We start from the raw sequence: 23,450 nt of genomic DNA on the forward strand, positions 1-23,450 counted from the left end.
TGTCTAAATCTTCCCTCAAATAACCTCACACCGTTAAGTATCACAAGTTTGTCATGTTTAATGACTTTCAGGAGTGTTTTTGCAACAAAAAGCCATAACTCACTTTTTGGTAAATGCACTTTCTATTAACCTTTACTTACACTAAGGTCTGGTTTGTTGAGAATCCTCTGAACGAGATGTATTTCATATCTCTTCTTCTCCCGCAGTGGATTTGTGTGATTATTGAACATCAGTGCAAAACGGCGAGACCAGAAAGAAGCTTTTGCTCTTTTCTCCTGTGAGACTGACATTTATCACTTGTGTTTTTGGTTTTCATACACGTGTCTGTGATTAAGCTCCAAAGTAACTCTGCTGGAAATATCTCACAGTGGCATCGCGCTGCCTGTGCTGGCAAGTTAAAATGAGGAAAATGCCCTATCAGACAAGAGACATGTGAGATACATTGCCAGTAGCTGTTTGTTTTAATAGTGTTAATGTGCTTTAGGAAGATGGCTCCATTAAGCTGCTGCATCTTGACACATTGTAGCTTTTTCCTTTGAAAGGCTAATGACCTTAGCATTTTGCTTAACTGGCCTTTGGCACTGGCACCTGTAAAACATTTTATCATCAAATTGATGCTTAAAGTAATTGCTTGGGTAAATTCCCAAAAGCACTTAACACCTCGCGTCAACCTAGTTTTAGCTTTCAGTTTAGTGTTACCTACACCACAAAGCCCAGTGGTGATTTTTGTTTGGAGTAAAATAACATATTAAGTTATGAGTTCAAGCTCAACTAGGCAACAGCATCTAAAACTTCAGCAGAACCAGAGGGGTTATCATCAAAATGTCATAGTAGTGAGGACAAGTTTAAACCTCCACTGGTGTTTGTTGGTGCTATTGATAGAACTTCCTGCCGATAAAGAGAAGGCAAGCATGGGCACTGTTACCTAATTACTAGCATGCCCCTATTTACCTCCACATATAACAAAACCGCAGAAAGGCCCATGCTAATTACAATGCAGCAATGTTGCAGTGCCTTACACATGTTTATATTTAGAGCCAGGCCCTAATTTTGCATCCTTTCATTACACACATACTGGGCACACGGATACAGCTTCCAGACAAAAATCCAGACTACATGCTTTGGTTTTCTAATTGGAGGATGGCATTCCTCTGATTTGGCTTCCAGAAAGCTCAGTGTGGCAAATGTTAAGCATATTTTAGAGACTAAATATAAAAATGGACAGATTTGCAACAAACAAGCACTTGTTCGAGCCTTAAAATGTGGACAGCTCCCAGGGCAGCTTTTGTTTTTTGTGACCTAGTTTCACAGCACCTTCATAAGATCAAACCGCAACACTTGTGCTGCTGATACTTGCTGCACATTTGTGGAGCATTTAACCAACACTGGTACTAACTTACTTACTGAAAGACAAAATATCAATGAATTAACTGGAAAAACCGCATTCTGGCAACACCAATGCCTTATCTCAGCTCTGGTGATTATCAACACAGGATACTCTAGTCTTTGACAAAATAGTCCCTGTCAATTAGGATTGTTTTCTAATCCAAAACTATGTGATTTAATAGTAATGCGTGTTATAAAAACAAAAAATAAAGGTTATATATTGGCTACTTCCTTTCCGTATGCACTTTTAGCTTTTTGTATGAATATACATAAAATGATTTAACAGAGGCAGTGCTGATGTATTAATTATCCAATGAAAACAAGAACCCTAACCTTCCCTTCAAAACAACTGATATGGCCAAATATTACTTTTCTTCTGTGAGACCAACATTTATCTTTCAAAGGGAATTACATCATATATCAAACATTACAGAGACATCAGAGTCAGTGTTAAATTACCAACGGGCTTTCTGAGATGAGACCGCTCTCCCTGGGATAACAACGGATATTGACATCTTAGGAGGCGGGCTGTTGGCTGCTAAGATGACCAGCTGGTCTCACCCAGCAAGTGAGTCCCTACATCTCATGTCAATGAGACATTGACCACAAATTTTCACAACTAAATGGTTTCCCTTTCTTGTCTTTAGAAAAAGCATGTAAAAAGTATGGTAACCACTACAGAAACAGTTCCATTTTTATCAAATCTTACACTTTGGCTGAGGATGCAAAATGGCCACATCTCTCATTTGAGGATTGTAGTTTATATTTAATTTTCTCATGTCAGTTTATTTATAGCAGAATTTTATTTACAGAATATATTTTTCACACCTTGAAAAAGAAATGAATAGAAAACTTATCTGTTGTTACATTTGCATATGCAAAATGTACTTTCCAGTCCCTGGGGTAATTTGATTGATTGCAGTTTTAGTTTATGGTTACAGGCATCACCCCACAAGCAGTCCACATACAGTGTGTCATGTATTCAGTGTAGCAAAAGTTAGATACATCCATCATTTTGTCCACCATTTCAAGTTTCTAGCTGATATTTTTTCCAGCAAATTCCCCAGACTTTTAACTTCCTCCCTACACCTCACGAAAAAATGTGTTTCACTGTGTATATCCCAAATTTTTGATTTATAATGTTCAGTAAATATCTGTCAATAAAAATAGAAAAGCACAAGAGTGACTGAGCCCAGTGGCACTGGAAAAATGTAGCATCGAGTAAGCTGAGAAAATACTCCATCAGTACTCGTTTCAGTTTGAAGTTCATTCTGTATATCCCCGTCATTCACTCATATTCACAACCTGGAATAGTTTCTGTCTTCAAAAGCCTAAAAATGTTCTTGTTTGCTGTTTTCTATTGATTTGTTTTCTACTACACAAAAAAAAAAGTAAAACCCAATATTACCAAAGTGGTGATTAGGCCGATAAAGCCCTATATGTGAGGATTTTAACACCGGTTATTGGCCTTCAGATATAGCTTTTGGCTGCAGCAGCCGATGTTTGTCATCAGCCAAAAGTGACTCTCAAACAGCTTCATGTTAAAAGCATTTACCTGCCAAAATACAAGGGTTTTATTATAAAGTAATCACAAGAAATGCAAGGTGTTTGTCAGCGAGCTTGGCACTTAGGGCCGTCATTAATCAAAAATGCATCTACACAATAAGGCGAGAGTCATTTCTGACAGATCAGTTCATGAGCAATAACACAAGAAGGAGTGGTCACAGCGGGCTGTTAAATAAAGAGCGGCAGGTGACGGGCCTTTAGAAAATAACCAACTTTTCCTTTTACTGTGTCCTGGTGCTTGGAGATTCGTATCCTGTGCAGCATAAGATCAGATCACAGCTGCTCAAAGGATGATGGAAAAGGCCAATTATTTTCTAGTTTCTTTATTAAAACAACATTAGTTTGTCCTTCCCTGGATCTCTGACACCTGAAGTGCAAGTGAAGCCACACTCTAATTAATTCCTGTCAAATTTCCTGCTTTTGGCTTCTGGCCCTTTGATTTTTTCTCTGCTGGTTGCTTTTTTAGTGTAGGTATCTTTAGGCTCCCACCAATTAGAAGGTGTTTCATGTCTCTACACGATGTCTGAGCTCATCTCTGTGGTATCCAGAGTATTTCCCTGATTTGGCCAATATCTAGTAGAGGGGATTAGAAAATCTTCTCCAGGGGGGCAAAATTGACAGGAATGACAATTGAGTTGAAGGAGTCGCTGATTGATGTTAAATCCGATATTGCTCTAAAGTACAGGTTTGCAGAGATGCCAGCAGCTGAATTTGGATATTACTGCAAGGTCAGTCTTGAGGACTCAGTTGTGAGTTTTTGAAATGGATGTAATTTTGTGAATGCCAGACTCTGGTATTATGTAGACCCAAACTTTGTCATAGCTTAGTCATATTTTTAACAAAATATTTAATAAAGAATGGCTCCTTCTTCAAACGCTGACCACTTTCCTAATATAACATAACAAAATGACAGAATGACAGCGATGGAAGAAAATGACTCTCTTTTCAAAGCTATCTGCCAAACACTGGCTGCTGTTTACGCGACTGAACTAATTTAATCAGTTCACAACTCTAGCATCGGCGGGTCAAATTTAATGTTATAATAATCACAGCAGCAACTGATATCGGTGTCATTGTGTCGGTATTTATGCTCACTGTGTGTTTTTATCAAAGTGACAGAAAATCCCTTTTGGATAAATTAAATTACCCAACTTAGGCAATTGGTGTTGAAATATAAATCGTGCATAGGCAATTTGGGGTTGTTTTTTATGTGATCTCTGTGGTGGATGTGGTGGTGTCTTCAAAATAGTGGGAATGTGCTCCCACCTTTGAACGCTGTACAGTAGGCTGCATGTCCAGCGCCTTTAATTTGCGTTTACTGTAGTGGTGCTCACATCCTGTGTCTTGTGTGGTTAAGACAGCACAAGAACCGTGGTTGAGGCCAGTAATGAACAAAAAAACCCTGTCTCATGCCTCATGTCACTGTTGACTATTTTTAATAAACTCCAAGACCTCCAGTCCTTCCAAAAATCTAATTATCAAGTGCAGTGAGCAACTAAACTCAAGCATAAAAGGCTTAATCATGCTGTTGTTTCCGTGAGTGGAGTTTGTATTACAAGAGTGGATAATGGGCAGAAAGCAAATGGAATGCATTTCCAGGAAGCATGCGTTCAATCACATTTTCAATATGCTTGTAGAATTTGAAGCTTTCATACAAAAATACAACAATAATGGTAGTATTACTTTATTGGGTTGGGGCTTTATTTTGAATAAAGTCAAAGAGAAAAACAAGTATGTAAAGCACAATATAAGCTGCAAGCGAGGAATTATAAGTACACTGAGAAAAGTGTTTCAAAATCATGATTAAGAAACACTGAGATGATCGGCGCTGTAGTGCACATTTTTGCTTCTTTTATGTAAAAGGTAGGCACAGCATCCATCAGCCTACAGTATTTTCTCTGTGTTTAAAATTCCTCTGCTGTGTTTCATCCTGATTGTGCTGGTACTAACAGACTTCTCTCTTCTCTTCTCTTTCTTTCAACTAAATTATCATATATAGCATTAAATGATTTCCATTATTTGCATGTGAATGTAGTAGGGGCTTAAAAAAATAGATGCCATGTGATTATAAAATGGGCACTGTACTGTACACCCACATACTGTATTTCTACTGTTTGCAACATGTTGCACTGCATTGTGCTGTGCTCATTGTCAGGTTGTCTTGAGCGAGATTAATGTCATGCACTGCCAATGGGCTCATTTTAGCCTGTACAGACTAGGTTGATGACGCATTAGTGAGTGACCAGTATTTTCTAAATTGAATTTTCTGTGCTGGCGCCTGTCCAGAACACGCTGCCTGTACTCGGCAGGCATCACCAAACAGCAGCCTGCATGTGTTTGGCAGCTGGAGAGCATTCCTACTTCATTTATCCAAATTCTCCAGACCTTGGGAGTTGACAGGCTTGGTAATCAGTGTCCACAAGCATAATCCCCATGGTCTCAAGACACCATACAATCAAATCCCTCCCTTTCTCTCTCTGTCTCTTTTCCTCCTTTCTCTATTTTACATGTAAAATCTGTTAAAATCACCATGCAAGAGGAAATACATCCATAAATATGCATACCGCACGGTGTCTGTAAGAATGTGTTCATATCTGTGAAGGCCATCTGCACTGCTGTTTCTGGGTGAGAACTCCATAGCAGCTGTAATTACTTCCTTGGCGGATCCTCATTTTCAAGTAATATTTCCATAGGAACCAGTTTCTGCTTAATGTGTTTCTTAGGATTCTCCTTGGTTTCCTTTCATGCCTTTAATTTTCTTTGGCTTCTGTTGAAACTTCAGTATATGTATATTTATGGATCTCTTTAATTGTCATTATTCAAGGGGAGGAGTCATTTTTCTGGCAATAACTGTGTTCACTGTTTGTAAAAGAGGTCAGTTTCTTCAGCTGCAATTTTAAATGTATCTGAGATGTTCCTTTTTCTTTACTCCTGAGGAAAAAAAACAGCAGACATTCAGAGTGCTTGGAAGACATTAGCTGTTCTCACATGATGGCCCCTGTGAGGAGATTTGAGCTCTAAAAAAATGTGTCTGGTGCAGGCTGCCGGAGGACAAAGACCCAGCAACAGAGACAAGAGAACCAGTGAGAGGAAGAAAGCTTCCTCTGCATCACAGAAGAGAAAGCCGGGGTGATCTGGCTCTACTTTTCTATGCCCAGCTGTTCGAAGTTAAAGCTTTGCAATAAAAAAGACGAGGAGGAAGCCAGATGATTCCTTTTATACCTGAGACAAACACTGCTGTGAATGTTTTTTTCACTTCTGGCTCTTTTAAGCATTTGCAAACTACTGCAAAAAATATTGACTAATAATAAGGAAATCCTAAAGACAAAGGTACGGACAAAACTTATATGAACTGCAGTGAATGTATGACTGAAATACTGAATCGTTTGACATTGTACAAACAACAGCTACAACAGAGAAGACCTAGAGATGTTAAAGTCTGTGTGACTCAGCGCTCATACAGAACCAACTACGTGCAGTTTCATTGAGAGTGCTGCTCAGGGATTTTCTTAAGAATACTTCAAAAAATGTCAGCTTCTTTCAATAGTGAACAGTTAAGTGTTCCATTCAGAGCTTAAAGCAAGCACAGAAAGCACACCATCATTTTTAACCAGCTAAGGTTAGGCGGTGATGTTATGACCCAGTTCAAAAGGCGATAAAATGGAGACTGACACAACGACTTTTTTTAAGCCACTAGTTAAAATCCAGAGGCAATGTGCAAAGAGAAACACAGCTATCCATCCATCGAACCATTTTATGTCACTAATCCAAGTCCAGGTCACAGGGGCAGCAGTCTAAGCAGAGAAGCTAACCACCTCTTCCAGCTCCCCAGGGGAGACACCAATGTGTTCCCAAGCCAGCCAACAGATATAATCTCTCCAGCATGTCCTCTGTCTGCCCTAGGGGCCTCTTCCAGGTAGGACATGCCCGGTACACCTCACCTAGGAGGTGCCCAGGAGGCATCCTAGTCAGATGCTCAAACCACCTCAAATGGCTCCTTATGTGGAGGACCATATGTGGAAGAGTAGCGGCTGACCGAACTCATCATCCTATCACTTAGGGAGGCCCAGACACCATACAGAGGAAACAAATGTTTTGTTTCTCGTACCCACGATCTAAGTCACTAACCAGAGCCTGTGAGAGTTATAGAGAGGGTGGGAACATAGATTCGATTTGACGCAAAGCTCTCTTTTCACCACAAAAGCCTGGCAGAGCGTCCACATTGCTGCAGACGTTGCCGTGTCTGAAAACACAGAATGCCTATTTTCAGGACTTTTTCTGATGCTGATTAATGTTTGTTTACTCAAATAATAATGTACATTCTCTCAGTTAAGACAAAGAAACAAAAAAAAAGTCAAACTTTTTTTAATCACAAAAATTGTACATTATATTCTTAAAAAAACATATATACTCAGCAGACACGGTTGAAATTCTGACGTCATCTCCCTGGTCCCAAGTGGTCAAAGTATAATGTCAAAAACTGATGGACGTGCATCAATATTGTCTCCAGGCTGAATAGAGGTTGAGTCAGATTATCGAATCGTCCATCTTCTTCCATTTCACCGTCACAGCGGGGGTGGAGCCTATGTCAGCTGTCATAGGGTGAGAGGTTGGGTACACCCTGTACTGCACATAGAGGCAGACAACCATACACACTCACAGCCAATTTAGACTCACCAGTAAAGCTGACATACATGTCTGTGTGCTGTGGGAGGAAGCCACAGTATCACACAGGCACAGGGGGAACATGCAGAGCCCCAGAAGGCGAGTGGATTCAAACCCATGATTGAACGCACACTGTCAGGCAAAAGTTCTGTCACCCCCACCATGTGGACCACCAGCACTGCTTTTTATTTAAAAAAACACACTGGTATCCTGTGATCTGCTATTAAAGGCAACCTATTATGCTTTTCCTTATTTTTTCTCAAATAGAAATACAGTGAATTCCCATATTAAACGTGGCCAAAGTTTCAAATAATGAGGACAGCGTGTGTGCAAGTAATCACTATAAGCCAAAATCCCAGGCTTCAGACTGCCCTAAAAGCTCTGTTTCAGACAGCCTTAATAATAATAATGACTCTCCAGAACCATAGTGGCCAGATATTAGAAGATTATAGACTTGAGTTTAAAAGTTTTAATTACAAACCTAACTTTTTGAAGCGAAATTAAATAAATATAAAACATTGTTGAAAAACGGACATTAAAATGTATAATTTTATGTAGCTGCAATGTTACTTTCTAATGAACTTTTAAAAATGGTAACATGTAAAGTCTGCAAATTCACTAATTTCTTGGGCCTTACCGTAATTGACTCTTTGGGACCTGTAAGGCAGGTGTTAAAGAGCTGATAAATTCTTTTCAAACCTCAACACATGGGCTCCTCACAGCAGCTGACTGAAAATGAAGCTAATTGATGCCTACAAAGCAGAGAAGGACTATAAAAAGATATCAAAGGGCATCCAGCTTGCACTTTTCACTGTATAAAATGTCATTAAGAAATGGCATTGAGCAACTGTGGATGTCGAGGCAAGATCTAGAAGAGCAAGGAAACTGTCAGATAAAACTGCTCGTCTGAAAGGCAAAGCAAAACCCTCATATGGTGGCAGATGAACTCCTGTGTCAAGAAGGTTTAGCTGGCACAAACAGTATCTACATGGAAGAGTCATCAAATGGAAACGTAACGAGTGACCTCATCACAAAAAGTCAGCATGTGAAATATGAAAAGCAACATCTGGACATGCCAGAGAAATTTCAAAATTAGTTCTGTCGTCAGAAAGGTATGCTTGAAATAAATAAGTAGCAGTTTTACTGAAAAGAACACCTTGCCAAGTGGTGTGGAAATATGCTGCTTAAAGGGTACGGTAGTAAGTCGCTCAGAAAAGACGGCTGATGGAGAAAAAAGAATCATGGAAACTGGCTGGATTTTTGAGTATGCGGGCCCATACTTCACTTGCAGATCACAGACTATCTCGAATCAACTTTGAATAATGTGCTCTACAGTAATGTCGAAGAGGTTTATATGAGTTTGGGGGGTTGTTTTTTACTTTGAGTTTTAGTTTGAGTTCCCCAGATTTAACTGTAACTGTGACTGGACAAAGGCAGCAGCTGCTTTGCTTTCTCACTATTTTAGAAATCACAGCCACAGTAGTTTGAACATGATTCACATCTCTACTCATAAGATTAGATTTAGGAAAAATCAGTTTAGCCAAGGCTTTTAAATAATGACATTTCTAGTGAGTTGCGGATGAAATGCACAATGTGGGTTTTTCTTATTTGTATTTTTTTGTAATTGGTATAGATACCATTTAAAAATATTAAATATAATATATATAGATAGATAGATATATAGATAATATATTTAATTTTACAGGATAGCTTCATAAAGACCCATCAAACTGAAAAACCAGTTGGAGCGGGCACGTTCGGTTGTGCGCAACTATTTTTAAATCTCTGTAGAACTGGAACCATGTAAGCTAGCGCAATAATCTTTTTTGCATATGAAACCGGAGGAGTTGTACTTACATCTTATGCATTCAGCTTGTCCTAGGTCACGGTTTCCTTCAACATATAGCTTTGCAAAAATTGCATAAAAAGCACTTGCGGCAACAAAAAAGCTTTGCCAATCCGAGCGCGAACTACTGCATGTCCGCCATTACCTGCCCGAAGCCGGAAGTGACGTCATTTTCGCGGAAAATGTAGTTTTTTACCTTCAGGGCCTTATAAGCGTATACTGGTGTTTTTAAAAGTCATGTTTGACTTTATGCTTCTCTGTATCATTTGCTTGGAACTCAAATTGCACTGCTGGAAATAGTTTATTTTGATGCACATGCTGGGGTTTTTTGCAAATTTGCATTATAATATTTATTTTCGTTTTTCCTGCAGTATATAAAAATTATCTGTATCTCAAAAATAAAACTAACAACAAATTTCCTGTTGTTGGAAACTATTTTGTGCAACTTTTTTGTATTTACAGTTTTGAGGGATAAACCTCTTAAATTTCTCTAACTAGAAATATATGTTTAAAAAAAACAAAAATGATTTTTAATTTTTTTGTAGTTTATTGCACTTTTTTTGCAATTTATGTAGTTACTATGAAGTCCATAGTAACTACATAAATTGCAAAAAAAAGTTGCTATACATCAATACAACCGTTATAGCCCAAATTTTAATAATATGTATGCATTAAGTCAATGCATACATATTATTAAAATTTGGGCTATAACGGTTGTATTGATGTATAGCAACTTGAAATGCTCCCAAAAATGGCACTACGGCATGTAAAAATATAAAGATAAGCGCTGGCGGACTTGGTTCTATGGTAGGTCTTAAAGGGTTTTAAAAGCAGAGACGTTTGCAGTCTTGCTTTAACCAAGTGCATTTAATAAACTAAAGCAACCGATTAAACTGTGCTATAGTGGTTCATGTATGTTTTATATGTGCATTTCAAATTTTGTCAGAATAACCAAATATTGTCAAGTAACATTTATATTATTTTAATTTTTGACATTTTTAGCATTTAATAGAAACCACAAAAGGACAACATTTCAGCACATGAATATATTACTATCACATGGACCCAGTTGAGCTCAAAGAAAGCACATGTCTGAATGCATATTATATAAAACACAATTCCACGAATTGCAGTCCTTGTCAAACTGAATTTGAAGCCAGCAGTCTGCTGGTGCTTTAAAACCAGCAAGGACTTTATAAGGTCCAAAACCAAAAGGACACGGTGTTCGCTGGTGTGAGTGTCTAAGCTGCTGCCCACTTCGATCTATCACTAGGCAGCCTATGGCTCCCAGGAGACCCAGTGCACTGTGCAGCCCCTGAGCCACCTTTCCCTCCCCGACCCTCACCACCCACCAACATCACCACCCCGCCGTGAGTGACAGGCATCCAGTTCCGCCTGACTGGAGCCCCTATCTTCTAACCCTCAAGGACAACTGAGAGGACATATTGTCATCATCTCATCTTCCTCATTCCCATGGCTGCCTCCTCCATAGGTGCACATATGCTTATGCTCTCTCTTCCCACGCACGCATGCACACACACACGCACACACAGAAACAACTGCAGCCCACTCACCTGTAGCAACATCTACGTGACCTTTGCTTAATGTCCTCGGGTGGCACACAAGAACCCATTCACACAAACAACCTGCAGGTCTGGCTGTGCCTGCCGCTTCTCATTCACTCCTTTCACTGTGAGTCTGTGTTTGAAACCATCTTGGTGGAGGCTGTTAAGAACCACTTCAGACAGAAACCTTGAACAGAGGAAATAAACAAGGTATTGTCTGTGAAGGCTTCCTCACAGATCGCCTCATGCTCCTGAGCTTGAATGTTTTTCTTGCTGTGGAGATCTGAATTCTTTATCGCTTACTGTACAAGAGTGTAAGGCATCTTGTGAAGTGGGAAAAGACCAGCTGGTTTGGAGGGATGTCATGCATAGTGGAAGGCTGTTTTTCAGATAAATAACAAGGTTTGGTTTGCAGTAATACTCCTTTTGCAATCAATGTGTATTTCACTATAGTACCATTGGGTTGGTTGCAGTGTAACCTTTAAGGGTTCAAATGCACGTCTCAGTTTTGAAAAATAACATCCAAAGACGTCATTGTATTGTTGTCTCTGCTCCGCGCTCTTATAAAGTAACTCTGCGAGTTGTTTTTGCACTTTAGTGTTCTCTTAGAAGTTGTAACGCTGGTGAGACAACAGGGATTTGAGACTGAACTTCAGATTAGAGGTTGTTGCTTACAGCCACAGAAGGAAACTTCACATGATGACAGGAAACTCTTTTATATTTGAAAATGTCAAATCCCAGAGTTCATGAAATGGGATTTCAGAGAGCTCTGTGTGTTTCAAAGAAAAAAAAACTGCTTCATTAAGAAAGACAGATTTTTATAAATAGTGGTCATAACATAACAGGGTAAGGAGAAATATACTTTCTGGGGATAGCTGTAAATACACAGCCACATACACATAGACACAGATGCTGCTGTGCAAAAGTCTAGAGCCACCCCTCATTTCTTTATATATTTTGTTTCCAGGGAGACAGACTTTCTTGCATTTTTTCATGAGCAATTGTTCCCCGGTCTTTCTCAAGTTTTTCTTGGGGGTTTTTTCCTTCACATTTTCTGTTCAGTCCTTCTACCTGACCATTTCCAGAGGTATGCTTTTTGTTTGTTTGTTTGTTTGTTAAGCCATTGTTCACACTGACCTATGAATCACTCAAGCATAAAAATGGCACCTAACTCAAGGGATGAACCAGTGTTGTATCTGCATGTAACAGACAACCAATTTTAAATTTTATCTTTAGACACTTGCAAAAACATATAATTTGTTCCAATTTCTTAGTCGAATCAATGAAAAATGCCAAAAATAACAGCTTTACAGGCAATAGACATAGGTATTACAGTATTTTTGTACCAACAAGGCGATTTTCAAACAGCTATTAGCTCAAAGCTTAGCATGGTGTCCAGTGTGTCCTTAAGCTTTTTTGTGAAAACTGGAAAAGTGAAGGAAAACAGAAACAGTGGAAGGCATAAAAGCCCATCAATAGTATGTGAAAGTCATGTTCATCAGCAAAATCCTGCCACATGACCTGAGAGATGCATCTGGCTCTTTAGTTGATCCAGCAACGGTTTGCTGAAGCCTCATCAGATAAGGTCTCACTAGAAACAGGTTGGAAAGGCTGAGGTATGCCAAATTGGTAGAACTGGACTGAAAATCAGTGGCTATACATTTTATGGAGTGGTGAATCCAAACCCAAACAGCATGCTAACACTAAGCTACCCAAGAACCCAGAGTGAGGTTAAAGCTGAGTGAATGTTGAGCCCCAGCCCAACAGCCAGACAGACCCTGAACTTCAACAGCTAACAAAAGGATGAGCAGTCAGGCCGCAGCTTCCGTTCCTACCTGTTCATGTTTCTACAGTAGAATCATTGTAGCGATTACTTTGAAGTCACTTTGTGCTGGTTTTGTGCTAAGAGAGGCTTTGTGTAATACTAAGAGAAAGATCACATGTATGTCCTCATCAGGATAGGGATTTGTGCTGGCGTGAGGGGCTGTAGCTTCAGGTTTATATGTTTAATGGTAATTATAGAACAATGCATTTCAGGTCATTAACATGAAAATATTGTAATGAATAGTATAACAAATTACTTTTTTCTGGGAGGAATTAAGCAACAACATTACTTTTAAGAAAAGTGTTCTATGTAACCTGTGCAATAATTACGTTTTTGAGTAAGACTGAAACACTGATCAGGACAAAGAGGGGAAATACCTCCAACATGCACAAACATTTGACCACACAGAATGCAATTAATTTTTCTTTCTTTGTGCTGCTTAGAGATGGTGGTGGCTCTCAAAGCAAAGCCAGTGAGAACCCATAAGAGAATCGATAAGGAATCAAATTATAACTGATATCCATAATGGAATTGGAATTGCTGAATTCTTATCAATTCCCATCCCTAAGGAGGTCAGGAGAGCAGAAACACATGGTGGATGCTCTGTCATGGTGTGGGGTTGCTTTTCAGCCAGTTGTGTTGGGGATCTTGTCAAAATTGATGGAATTACGAACACGAGGAGTGGCAGTGACTTCATTTTTCAGCTGGATTCCAAACACACTGCCACTGCAGTATTCCTGGATAGAAAAACATACCACTCAATCCTTCCACTCAATATAAGATCTTGAATAATCAGGGCCTACCTTATTTTAAAGACCTCATAGTCTTGTCACCCCAATAGACCAGTTCACTCTCAAACTGCAGGCTTACTTGTGGTTCCAAGGATGGTTAAAAGTAGAATGAGAGGCAGAGACTTTAGCTTTCAGGCCCCTCTCCTGTGGAACAAGCCCCCAGTTTGGATTCAGGAGACAGACACCATCTCTACTTTTAAGATTAGGTTTAAAACTTTCCTTTTTGATAAAGTTTATTGTTAGGGCTCGATCTAATATCAATCCAAATCCAAAGAAGAGCTTTCAAAAACGAATTTTTGTCCACTGATATCTTGTTTTTTGTTGTTGTTGTTCTTGTTGTTGTTGATGCTGTTTAGCCAAATTTAGCATATGTGAAAGAAAGGGTGGACTGCTGTGTAATTATTTAGCTTGATTAAAAAAGTGTACAGAAACCAATACCTTGTAGTTAGAGTTCCTTATGAAAGCAGTGTTCCTTTCTCCTTTTGACAATACCCAGTTCCCAAACATTATCAGCAGGGGTTGGGATTATTGATTACATGATGAGTTTCCGTTGTTTATTTTGGTAGGTGAATCGGTCTGTTAATTAGACTGAGTTCAATTTTTTGATGATTGTTTTTCCTCTTCACCTGTGTTTTTCTGGGAATCAGCTGTTAATCAGAGGCAGTGAAGACAGCTTTGCATGATTGAGGTCTGAGCAGTTAATTGGGGCACAGGAGCAGTAAAGGAGACCATGGAAGAGGTTTCTTTTAGTCACTGGCATTCTGTGAATATATGGATGTATAGTGTTATATATATTATAAATATAGCCATCTTTTGATCACGTCTTTCCGTTACAGGTGGAAGTGATGGGGTTCATGCAGGTGAGGCTGGAAAGGCATTAGTAAAGGATTGAATAGCAGCAGAGAGAGGAGGTGGCAGCTTGCTCCGAGGCTGTGTTTTGTTTTGTTTTATTGTAGTTTCAGTTTGTTTGTTTGAATTCCCCAGGGGCCTTTTGTTTCATTAAGATTTTTCTTAATAAATGCCACCTTTTTTTTCTGCACATACTCCAGCCTCAAGACCTGTTTCTTAAATATCCTTTGAAACTTTCCGGTGCCAAACAATAACCATTGCCCCTTTCATGCAGTCTTGGCAGAATACATAGACTTTTTGGCCAGTCCATTAAAACAGTTAATTCCTCTGCAGGGCATATTGTTTGTCAGATAATTTCACTAATATGCACTGAAAGGGACCAGAAACAAGGCACAGTTCAGTGCCTCCTATTTGTTGAGGTGATGGCTAGTCATTTGTGTTGACATCGTCCCTTCATTTAAGCAAACCATATCCCTAAGCTCCAATAATGATTTAACAGTTGGAATATATGCATTTTAAACTGACATACACTTGTCTAAATGGGGTTTGAGCTTTAGAGCCAAAACTCTATTTTTAGAAGACTATAAATATGTTTACTTTTTAGATAAATTGAGCTTTTTAACATTGAAGCCTATGATAATTAGCCTCCTAGCATACTGTACTGTTGTGGAGCTAAACAGTCAACAATTTTAAATTCAATATTGAATGCTAATGTTGTCTTGTGTCTGCTGGGTGTTCTTATAACCAGCAATTTTCTTTATGAAATTAAATGAAATTAACAACGTTCTAACTTTAAAACTTGTGCTGTCCCATCAGGCTAAAATGTTAAATAGTGTTCAGTTTAAGGTTAATCTTAAGGAACCAACAATTAAACAAAATAACCAAGGTTCATTGTTGTTTTCCATACCATGTTAGATGGAGTTAGCTCCGACAGCACTGAGCTGAGAACGCTTATGCGATGTGGATGAAGCAAAGTGGAACGTAGCGTTAATTCAGGCAGATCGCTGCAGTGGCGTTTGCATTAGCTGATGTGCCTCAGTTGGATTGTTCATGCGTCAGAATCACTGCTTCACTCACAGAAAGCAGTAACAATGTATTTATAATAATGTATCATTTTCATGCAGGTGTACAGCACAAGCACTATGAGATGGCAAGTCTCACTGTTTCTCTCCTCGTGCACGTCCTCGATGTCCTTCTTATATTTTTGCTCCTTTTCATTTATTGTACATCTTTGTTGTTGCTCATTTTCTGTGATATTTCCTTCAAAGAGCAGAGCCATTTCAGCTAATTGTAACAATATAACCGTTTGCTAAAAATGGTCAACTTTGACAAGTGTCTCTAGCTTATGTAGTAAGACATCTTAGCCTCTTTTTTTTCAGTCGAACTACGTGCCTTGCGTACTTTTGAATAAAAATCTTTCCCACTGCAGCTTTAATGTCACACTAGTATAATTGTCAAAGTGTTTCAAGTGCATTAAATGTCTTTGAGACCAAAATAGTCACACAGTAGCCTTTCACTGTCCCTGCACAGAGAGTGTAGCATAAATTGGAGCTTTTCCTATGTGCTGGCATTTTATCTGGCTGTTCAGTTTGACATGAAAAGCTAATTAACTTTCACAGCCTTTTTTTTAATTTTTTTTTTATAAGAGTTGCTAAGTGATAGTTTCTATGAATTCATTTTAGTCCAGAATTGAAGCAAGAAATTATGACGAACAAGTTTTCTTTAATGCACTTTTGCTTTTTTTATTTATTTTTTAACTAAAATAATGAGAGTGATCTGAAGCACTAATTATAAAGATCACTGTTGGTACGCTGAGGTGAAATATTGTGTTGTGCTCCAAAGTTTTCCTCTTATTGCACCATGTATCGCACTACACGTTTCCCAATGTACTGGAGCATCTATAAGTATCAAAGAAGGCCATACAGGGGCTATTCATTTCTATTTTCAGAATGCCAATTATTGTGCACAGCAGCAGCTTTGGCTATTGAGCCAGCCGAAGTCAAACTGTTGTAATACATTATTATCTATTTCAACCTGGTGCGGTGGGGAGATTCTCACTGCTGGATTTTCATCAAAAGAGATAGCCTGCTGAAAATGTAATTCACTGTTTTAGTATAAATCAATAAGCCTCGAGAATCTATTCCCCCATTCCACCTTTATGTTAATATAAAAGAAATGCTCAAATAGAACTTTAATTCACCACATGGACTTTCAGACTGTTTAATAGCCCCAATTTTATCCATAACTGCTCAATTGACACTTAAATCTCAAGCCCATCTTAATTTGGCTTCTCCTGACAATTAGAAGTTCTACTTCTCTTTAGCGCCAAGGCTACTGTGACCCGTATTAATGGTGATTTATAGGCTATGCCAGTCTAACAGTGATCATCTATTAAGAATTATATCCCATTTGATCATTATTGCTCTGTTCTTCCTCCAAAAAAGAAAAGTCGTGCCTACATGTAACGCAGCATATTTGAATATCCTGGAAGCTGTGTATAAGTAAGCGGATGGAAAACATGTTAAAAAATGAACATGTGAAAGAACCTAAAGTGAAAGCTAATTTTGTTAGAGCGTTAGAGGACATTCAGATGGTTCTGATGGGGGATATAAATCCTGATGGACTCCCATCTGAGTGTATTCATTAATCATGCGTCTCATTGGCGAGGCTCTGATTTGCCACTGAGACAGATGAAGATGAACTCAGCAATATATTTCTCATCATAACACAACCCTCGCATAAATATTAATAGCATATTTTCAGCTGGTGGGCATGAATCATTTTTCAGACAGGGAATTTTAAGAGCTATCCATGCGTGTCCAAGAACAGTATATAAGCAAGCAGTTGTGATAAACAACAGCGCTTTAAGGCAACAATGAAGCGAGAGCCCTAACTGTAAGGGAGATTTTAAATCTCTTTATCGTGCTTACTTCAGACAAACTTCTGTCGATACATTTTTTTATTTAACCTTACAGCTTGTCAACATAAATATTTTAATTGCTCGAGTGCATGTTACCACTGATGTTCTTGTTTGAAGAAGTTTAAGAAGCTGTCATTTTGAATCAGTTAGATATTGTTTTTGATTTATTTTTCAAGATATCTGGAAAATATTGCAGCCGCTGTTTTAAAACTGATAACAAATGAAGCTAACTGGGAAGCCATGATAGCTTATTTCTGCTACAGTGGATATTTTTATATTAACAATGGCTTATCAGTGACTGCGTAATGTAAAAGGAGTCACTTATAGGGAAGCATACAGATAATTATCACTCATTTAAGCAGTTCTCCTTGGCCTTGCGGTTTTCATTCGCCACTTTTAGTTTGTTTTTTTGGTTTCTGCACATTTCCTGCTATTTTGGTTGACTTTAATCGACCTCTTTTTCAGGCACAGCGGGCAGCCAAAACAGCACATTTTACTCCACCCAACACCCCCCTTCTCTCTCTCACACACACACGGCCAGTTTATTAGATACACCTCGGTAGCACTGCTACCGTCAGCTGCACACCCATGATACAAAGATCATCGCAAAGGTGCTCCATTGGATTGGGATTTTTGGACTGTGGAGCTCATTTAAGTACAGTGAACTCATTGTCACCTTCAAGAGAGCAGTTTGATTTTATTTTTGGCTTTGTGGCATGGCGTGTTATTCTGCTGCAAGCACGCTTCTTATGATAGGTACAGTGTGATCGTAAAGAGAAGGACATGGCCAGCAACAACTCCAGGTAGGCTGTGGTGCCAAGAAAATATCCCCCAAATCATTACACTGCCAGCCTGACCCAAGAATAGAGCCATGCTAAATGTCACCTCAGCAGACCAGGCAAAATATTTCCAGTCATTTGTTGTACAGTTTTGGCGAGCCTGTGTAAATTGCAGCCTCTGTTTCCATTTTTTAGCTGACAACAATGACACCTGGTGTGGTCTTTTGCTGCTGTAGGCCGTCTGCTTCAAGGTTTGATGTGTGTTCAGAGATGCTCTTCTGCATACTTTGGTCATGGTTATTTGAGTTACTGTTGTCGTCCTATAGAATGAAGGCAACGGTATCAGTATGTTAGCCTCACCTCTCACCCAATGGCAAGTGGGATAAGCTCTCCAGCCCCCTCCCTGTGACCCTGAAGTGGATAAGCAGAAGAAGATGGATGGATGGATGGATGGATGGATGGATGGATGGCTGTTGTCTTCCTATCAGCTTTGAGGAGTCTAGTCATTCTCTTTTGATGTCTGGCATCCATAACAACAACAATTTAAATTTTATCGCACTTTTAAATTAAAAAGTGCTTCATAGTATAAATAAAAGCCATGCATTAAAGATAAGTATGCATTTTCCAACATATAGCCACATAATCATAGTCTCACATTAATTCCAACATACAGATGAGAACAAAATTATTTTTTTCACTAATTTCTGAAGTGCTTTTTTTTCAGTGTAAAGAATCTTCAAGAAAGCATTTGTCTTTAGAAAGCATAAATTTTTCTATTTGCACACAATAACAGATTGTTTTCATAAAAAATCATAAATTACCAGGGTCAGTATTATTAGCCCTCTGAAAAACTGATCCTTTTATTGAGCCACAGCAAAAAAAAACCACTGCTGTGTGATGATGTGCTTTAACTTTGCAATGCTCAAAGTGTGTAAAACCAAGTTAAAACCGATGGTTAGCGATCCATTTAAACTATAAAAGTATAAAAACTTCAACAAGCCATTTTGGACTTGAGAAAAAGAATTGTTGATGCTCATGAAGAAAGAAAAAGAGAAAGAGAACTGAAGTGAGAACTATCATCAAGGAATTCAAAGAGAGCCACACAGTACAGGACAAGCCTGGCAGACGTAGGCAGCAAAAGATTTTAAAGATTCTGGGAAAACAGCTAGTGAGAGATGTGTCTAAAGACCCCAAATGAACTTCCAAGACAGTAGTGAATGACTTGTCTAAGTTGGGAATCTTAGACTCAAAGAAGACAGTTGCTAGAACGCTGCACAGGAATGGACTGTGAGGTTGCAGACCAAGAAAACCTTCACTTGTGCAGAAGACTGAAGTACAATATGAATTAAAATTATGCATACTGTAATTGTGTCCTTTGGTTAGATGACATGAAACTTGAGCTCTTTGTGGTCATTTCTGTGTGTACAACCCTATAGTGAAACACGGTGGTGGTGGTATTATGCTGTGGGTTGGGTCTGGAACTGGGAATCTCATGAAGATGGAAGGAATCACAAAGAGAGAAGGATACGTGAAGACTTTGAAAGAAAACCTCAAGCATCCAGTAGCAAAACTGGGTCTGGGTCGTCACTTTGTCTTCTATGACGACAATGGGCCAAAACATACATCACTCCTGGTGAAGGACGACATTCAGAAGTTCAAAATGAATGTTATTGACTGGATTGAGCATCGAAGGTCCATGCCAGAGGACCATCAAAACTGAAGGAAGTTCAGAGATGTGTTAGACATGTTGAAAGGTACAACAAATGACTAAAGGTTGTTATCCAGCAAAAAGGATAAACAACTGACTGTTAGCATCAGGGGAGCTAATAAGCTAGTTTTTGGTTTCTGTGAAATATTTTTTTGTTTCTGTGTGTAAAGTTAAATGATGTAATCCTCCGAAATAAAACTGGGATGTTTGGAAAAGCTGTGTTACCTTCCAACCCTTGACTTCTAACCCCCTCTGATACTGACCCAGTTTACTGCAGCTTCAAGTATTTAAAACTCATATTTTTTTTCTGTTCTTATCCTTTCTTATGGGAGCTGGTTTGTCATTCCACCTCATTATTCAGTCTGATGTTGTAGTCACGTCACATGTTTTCTGCAGGTCTTTTGTATTCATCTGTTGGTTTTTTGTAATTATGGATCATTTTGATCTCCGTTCAGATGCGGGTGACATATGAAAACATATGTTTATTTAAGGGTTGAATATTCTATAAACCGGCGCTCAATAGCCTGTAAATATGTGTCAATCTCATTCACACTTCTCACCATTTTGTGACAATTATTCTGCGGCTGTTTTGTTTTTTCTGGTTTTGGCACCCGAAAATGAAATTCCAATTCATAATCCTGCATTCGGTGCCACCATTGACTCAATTGTTTTTTCCTTTCAGTGAAACAGCTGTCAATGAGAACAACACCAGACCTGCTTGAATAATTGAAAAAAATCTGAGATGTTGGCAGCGCAGCATTGTTAAATTGTAAAGCACTGTTGAGCATTTAAAGAGGACTGAAAAATTCAGAAAATTGCTTAATTTTTGATGTTTTCACTGATCTATATTATTGAGCGCATAACAATGATGTAAGGAATGGTGAAAGCATCGCTCGTGCATTGATCAGAGGGACGTGTGGTTGTTTGTGTCGTTGCAGGTGTATGACCACGAGTACAAAGCTGTGGTGGATGGCGTGGAGACAGACAGTACAATGGAGATAGACCCAGTTCACCGCGTTGAAATCTTTAAGATGGGAAACGGGAGTGAGGAGATTCTCGAGGTCCACGACTTCAAAAATGTAAGTAAAGGTTAAACAAGGCCATGTAAGCTATTTTTTTTTTCTTTTGATGAAAAACTGAAGCTATACCTGTGTCTTCTCGTCAGCAGAGGATGTTGTATGATGTTCACATCCTGCCCTTTTTTAAGAGACAATTGACAACATTTATCCTGTCTTGAAATCCTATTTTTCTTATCTCATCCTTTGTCACTCAGGATGGGAAAAAAGATGGTACAAACCTTTGAAACATCACACAGACAGAGTGATGGAAATTATTCTCACTGAGGTGTTCACGCAAGGATCAAAAACACAATTTCAAAAATACAGCACTTATGGTATCAGTAATTGATACTAAAGCAGCAGCGCACAAGGAGATTTGTTATGTGACTAAGTGCACACACACAGCAACCCAGAGTGAAGAATTCAGACCCCCATAAAAAAATCGCTTTCTTCCCACTAATTCTATACACCTACTTTTTCACAGTACAGAGACAAACACTATTAAGAAGCCCGTCTCTATTTGTTTCTTGCACCTTTTTCAAATGCAATTTTGTCTCCAGCCGAACTCATTAACTTACCTTTCATTCCTAAATCCTGCTCGACTGTGCAGGAGGTTACACATGCTGCACCTCGGAGTAGGGAGTGTGCTGCTTGGCTGGGTAATGAATGCTCTTACTCTCACACCATTATTTACTGTGAAATGTTGAGTTGCCAGGCTGAATGTTACAGGATACACCTCATCCAAAACAAAAACCTACGCTGAATCGTTATTGTTTTTGTTACAATGGGCTTTGTGAATCTAAAATGGCTATATGACAGAAACCAGCACAGCACCGGAAAACTTTAACCCCTGCAATCAGTCTCTCTATTTCCTTCTCTCCCTCCCTGAGCCCACTCTGTGTTTGCGTGTGGGTGTATGTGTGTGCGTGTTTGTGGCCCACATACATAAACATGCGTGCCTGTTGCTTGTTCCACTTCCTGTTAGTGAAGCACATCCCCCGAGGAGATTTGTTTGATTCAGTGCTCCACCATGGAAGACTAAGTAACAAGCGAGTGAGCAGAGTAATTCAAACCTCATTGTGACAAAAATCTCAGAGAAAATTTACAATTGGTTATACTAAGTGGAAGCTTTTGCACTGATGTTAGAATTGATTTTGTTTAATACAAAAAAGGGGAATGTCACATGTTATTACACAGACCAAAGCCACCTTTAAAACAATCTCCATCAAGCCCGAGGGCTGTGTGATGAATGGAAAATGAGGGGATTATACCACCAGGACTGTGAACCATTAGACTCATTTTAACAGGAGAGGAAGGAAAAATGGAGAAAGAGACATCCTGAGAGGGAATTACCAGGGTCGTTTTCACGTTAAAACGAAGTGAACAACTGAACCAAAGAACATTTAGGCAAACAGAAATTTGTTTCTGCACAAGGTTTCAAATTGGTGTTTCAATTTTATCTGCACAACAAAGCAAAGGTATAATAAAGTGAGAACAGAGTCAAGATTGGAGCATGTTAAGTAGCCATTGTGTTAAAGTTAAGTTTACTTTCTGTTGGTGTGTTCTGTTATCTCTCCAGTTGCATGATGCATGATTGCTTTCCTTAAACTCAACGACAGATTTCCTTAAGAATTCTCTAAACTTTTGACATAATGATGCAAAAGTGAGGCTGCCCAAGTTTTCCAAGGTTTGCTTCACTAACTACAAAGGCTTCAAACAATGCTAAGGTAATGTGGCCTTGCCTGTAAAGAACAAAGAACCACGCTTATTGTTTCCTGACACTAATTTATTTCATGGAAACATATATATGTGTGTGTGTGTGTGTGTGTGTGTGTGTGTGTGTGTGTGTGTGTGTGTGTGTGTGTGTGTGTGTGTGTGTGTGTGTGTGTTATTTCAGATTGATCCTGTTGTAGTTTGCTATTCAGGTGTGTTAGGTGTAGATTTACAAGAAAAAAAAGGTTTTGGTTTTGTAAATACATCAGAAAATATCAGCAGCAATGTGGGGGTCAAGCAGTTCAGCAGTTCAGCACTGCAGAGACCTCTACAATCCTTCTTTGTTAAAGCACCTTTGGCAGCAATGGCAGCCTTGAGTCTCCTTGGAAATAATCCTAGAAGTCTGGCACACCTTTCTGTTAAAAGTCACTCTTATTCTTGCAGGCAGAATCTTTAAAGTTCAACCAAGTTGGATGGAAGGAGTTGGTGCGCAGCCATTTTTTACGTTTCTTCATAAATGCTCAGCTCTATGTGGTTCTAGCCTCAGCTCTAGTTAAGCTACTTCAGGACTTTCAGACTTTTCTTGAAGTCTGCTTCAGGTTGTTGTCTAGATAAAACATAAATTTTCGCCCAAGTTTGAGACCCTGAGGACTCTGGAAAAGGCCTTCACTTAAAATTGACCCATATTTTCTACATTAACCTTTTCCTTTTGCCTGACTTATGTTCTACTCCCAGTTGCAGTCCCCACAGCACAATCCTGTGACCACTGTGTTTGATAG

General features: G+C 39.0%; 1 protein-coding gene across 1 annotated transcript in view; it reads left to right on the plus strand.

Moving 5' to 3' along the window:
* Positions 1 to 23,450, plus strand: part of tnmd (tenomodulin) — a 63,627-nt gene that overhangs the window by 23,599 nt on the left and 16,578 nt on the right. The window contains exon 3 of the mRNA XM_063485845.1: positions 20,839 to 20,979. Within this exon, the coding sequence (XP_063341915.1) occupies positions 20,839 to 20,979 (141 nt within the window). The remainder of the gene's footprint in view (positions 1 to 20,838; positions 20,980 to 23,450) is intronic.

The sequence above is a fragment of the Pelmatolapia mariae genome, linkage group LG2 (assembly GCF_036321145.2).
Source record: "Pelmatolapia mariae isolate MD_Pm_ZW linkage group LG2, Pm_UMD_F_2, whole genome shotgun sequence".
Lineage (NCBI taxonomy): Eukaryota > Metazoa > Chordata > Actinopteri > Cichliformes > Cichlidae > Pelmatolapia > Pelmatolapia mariae.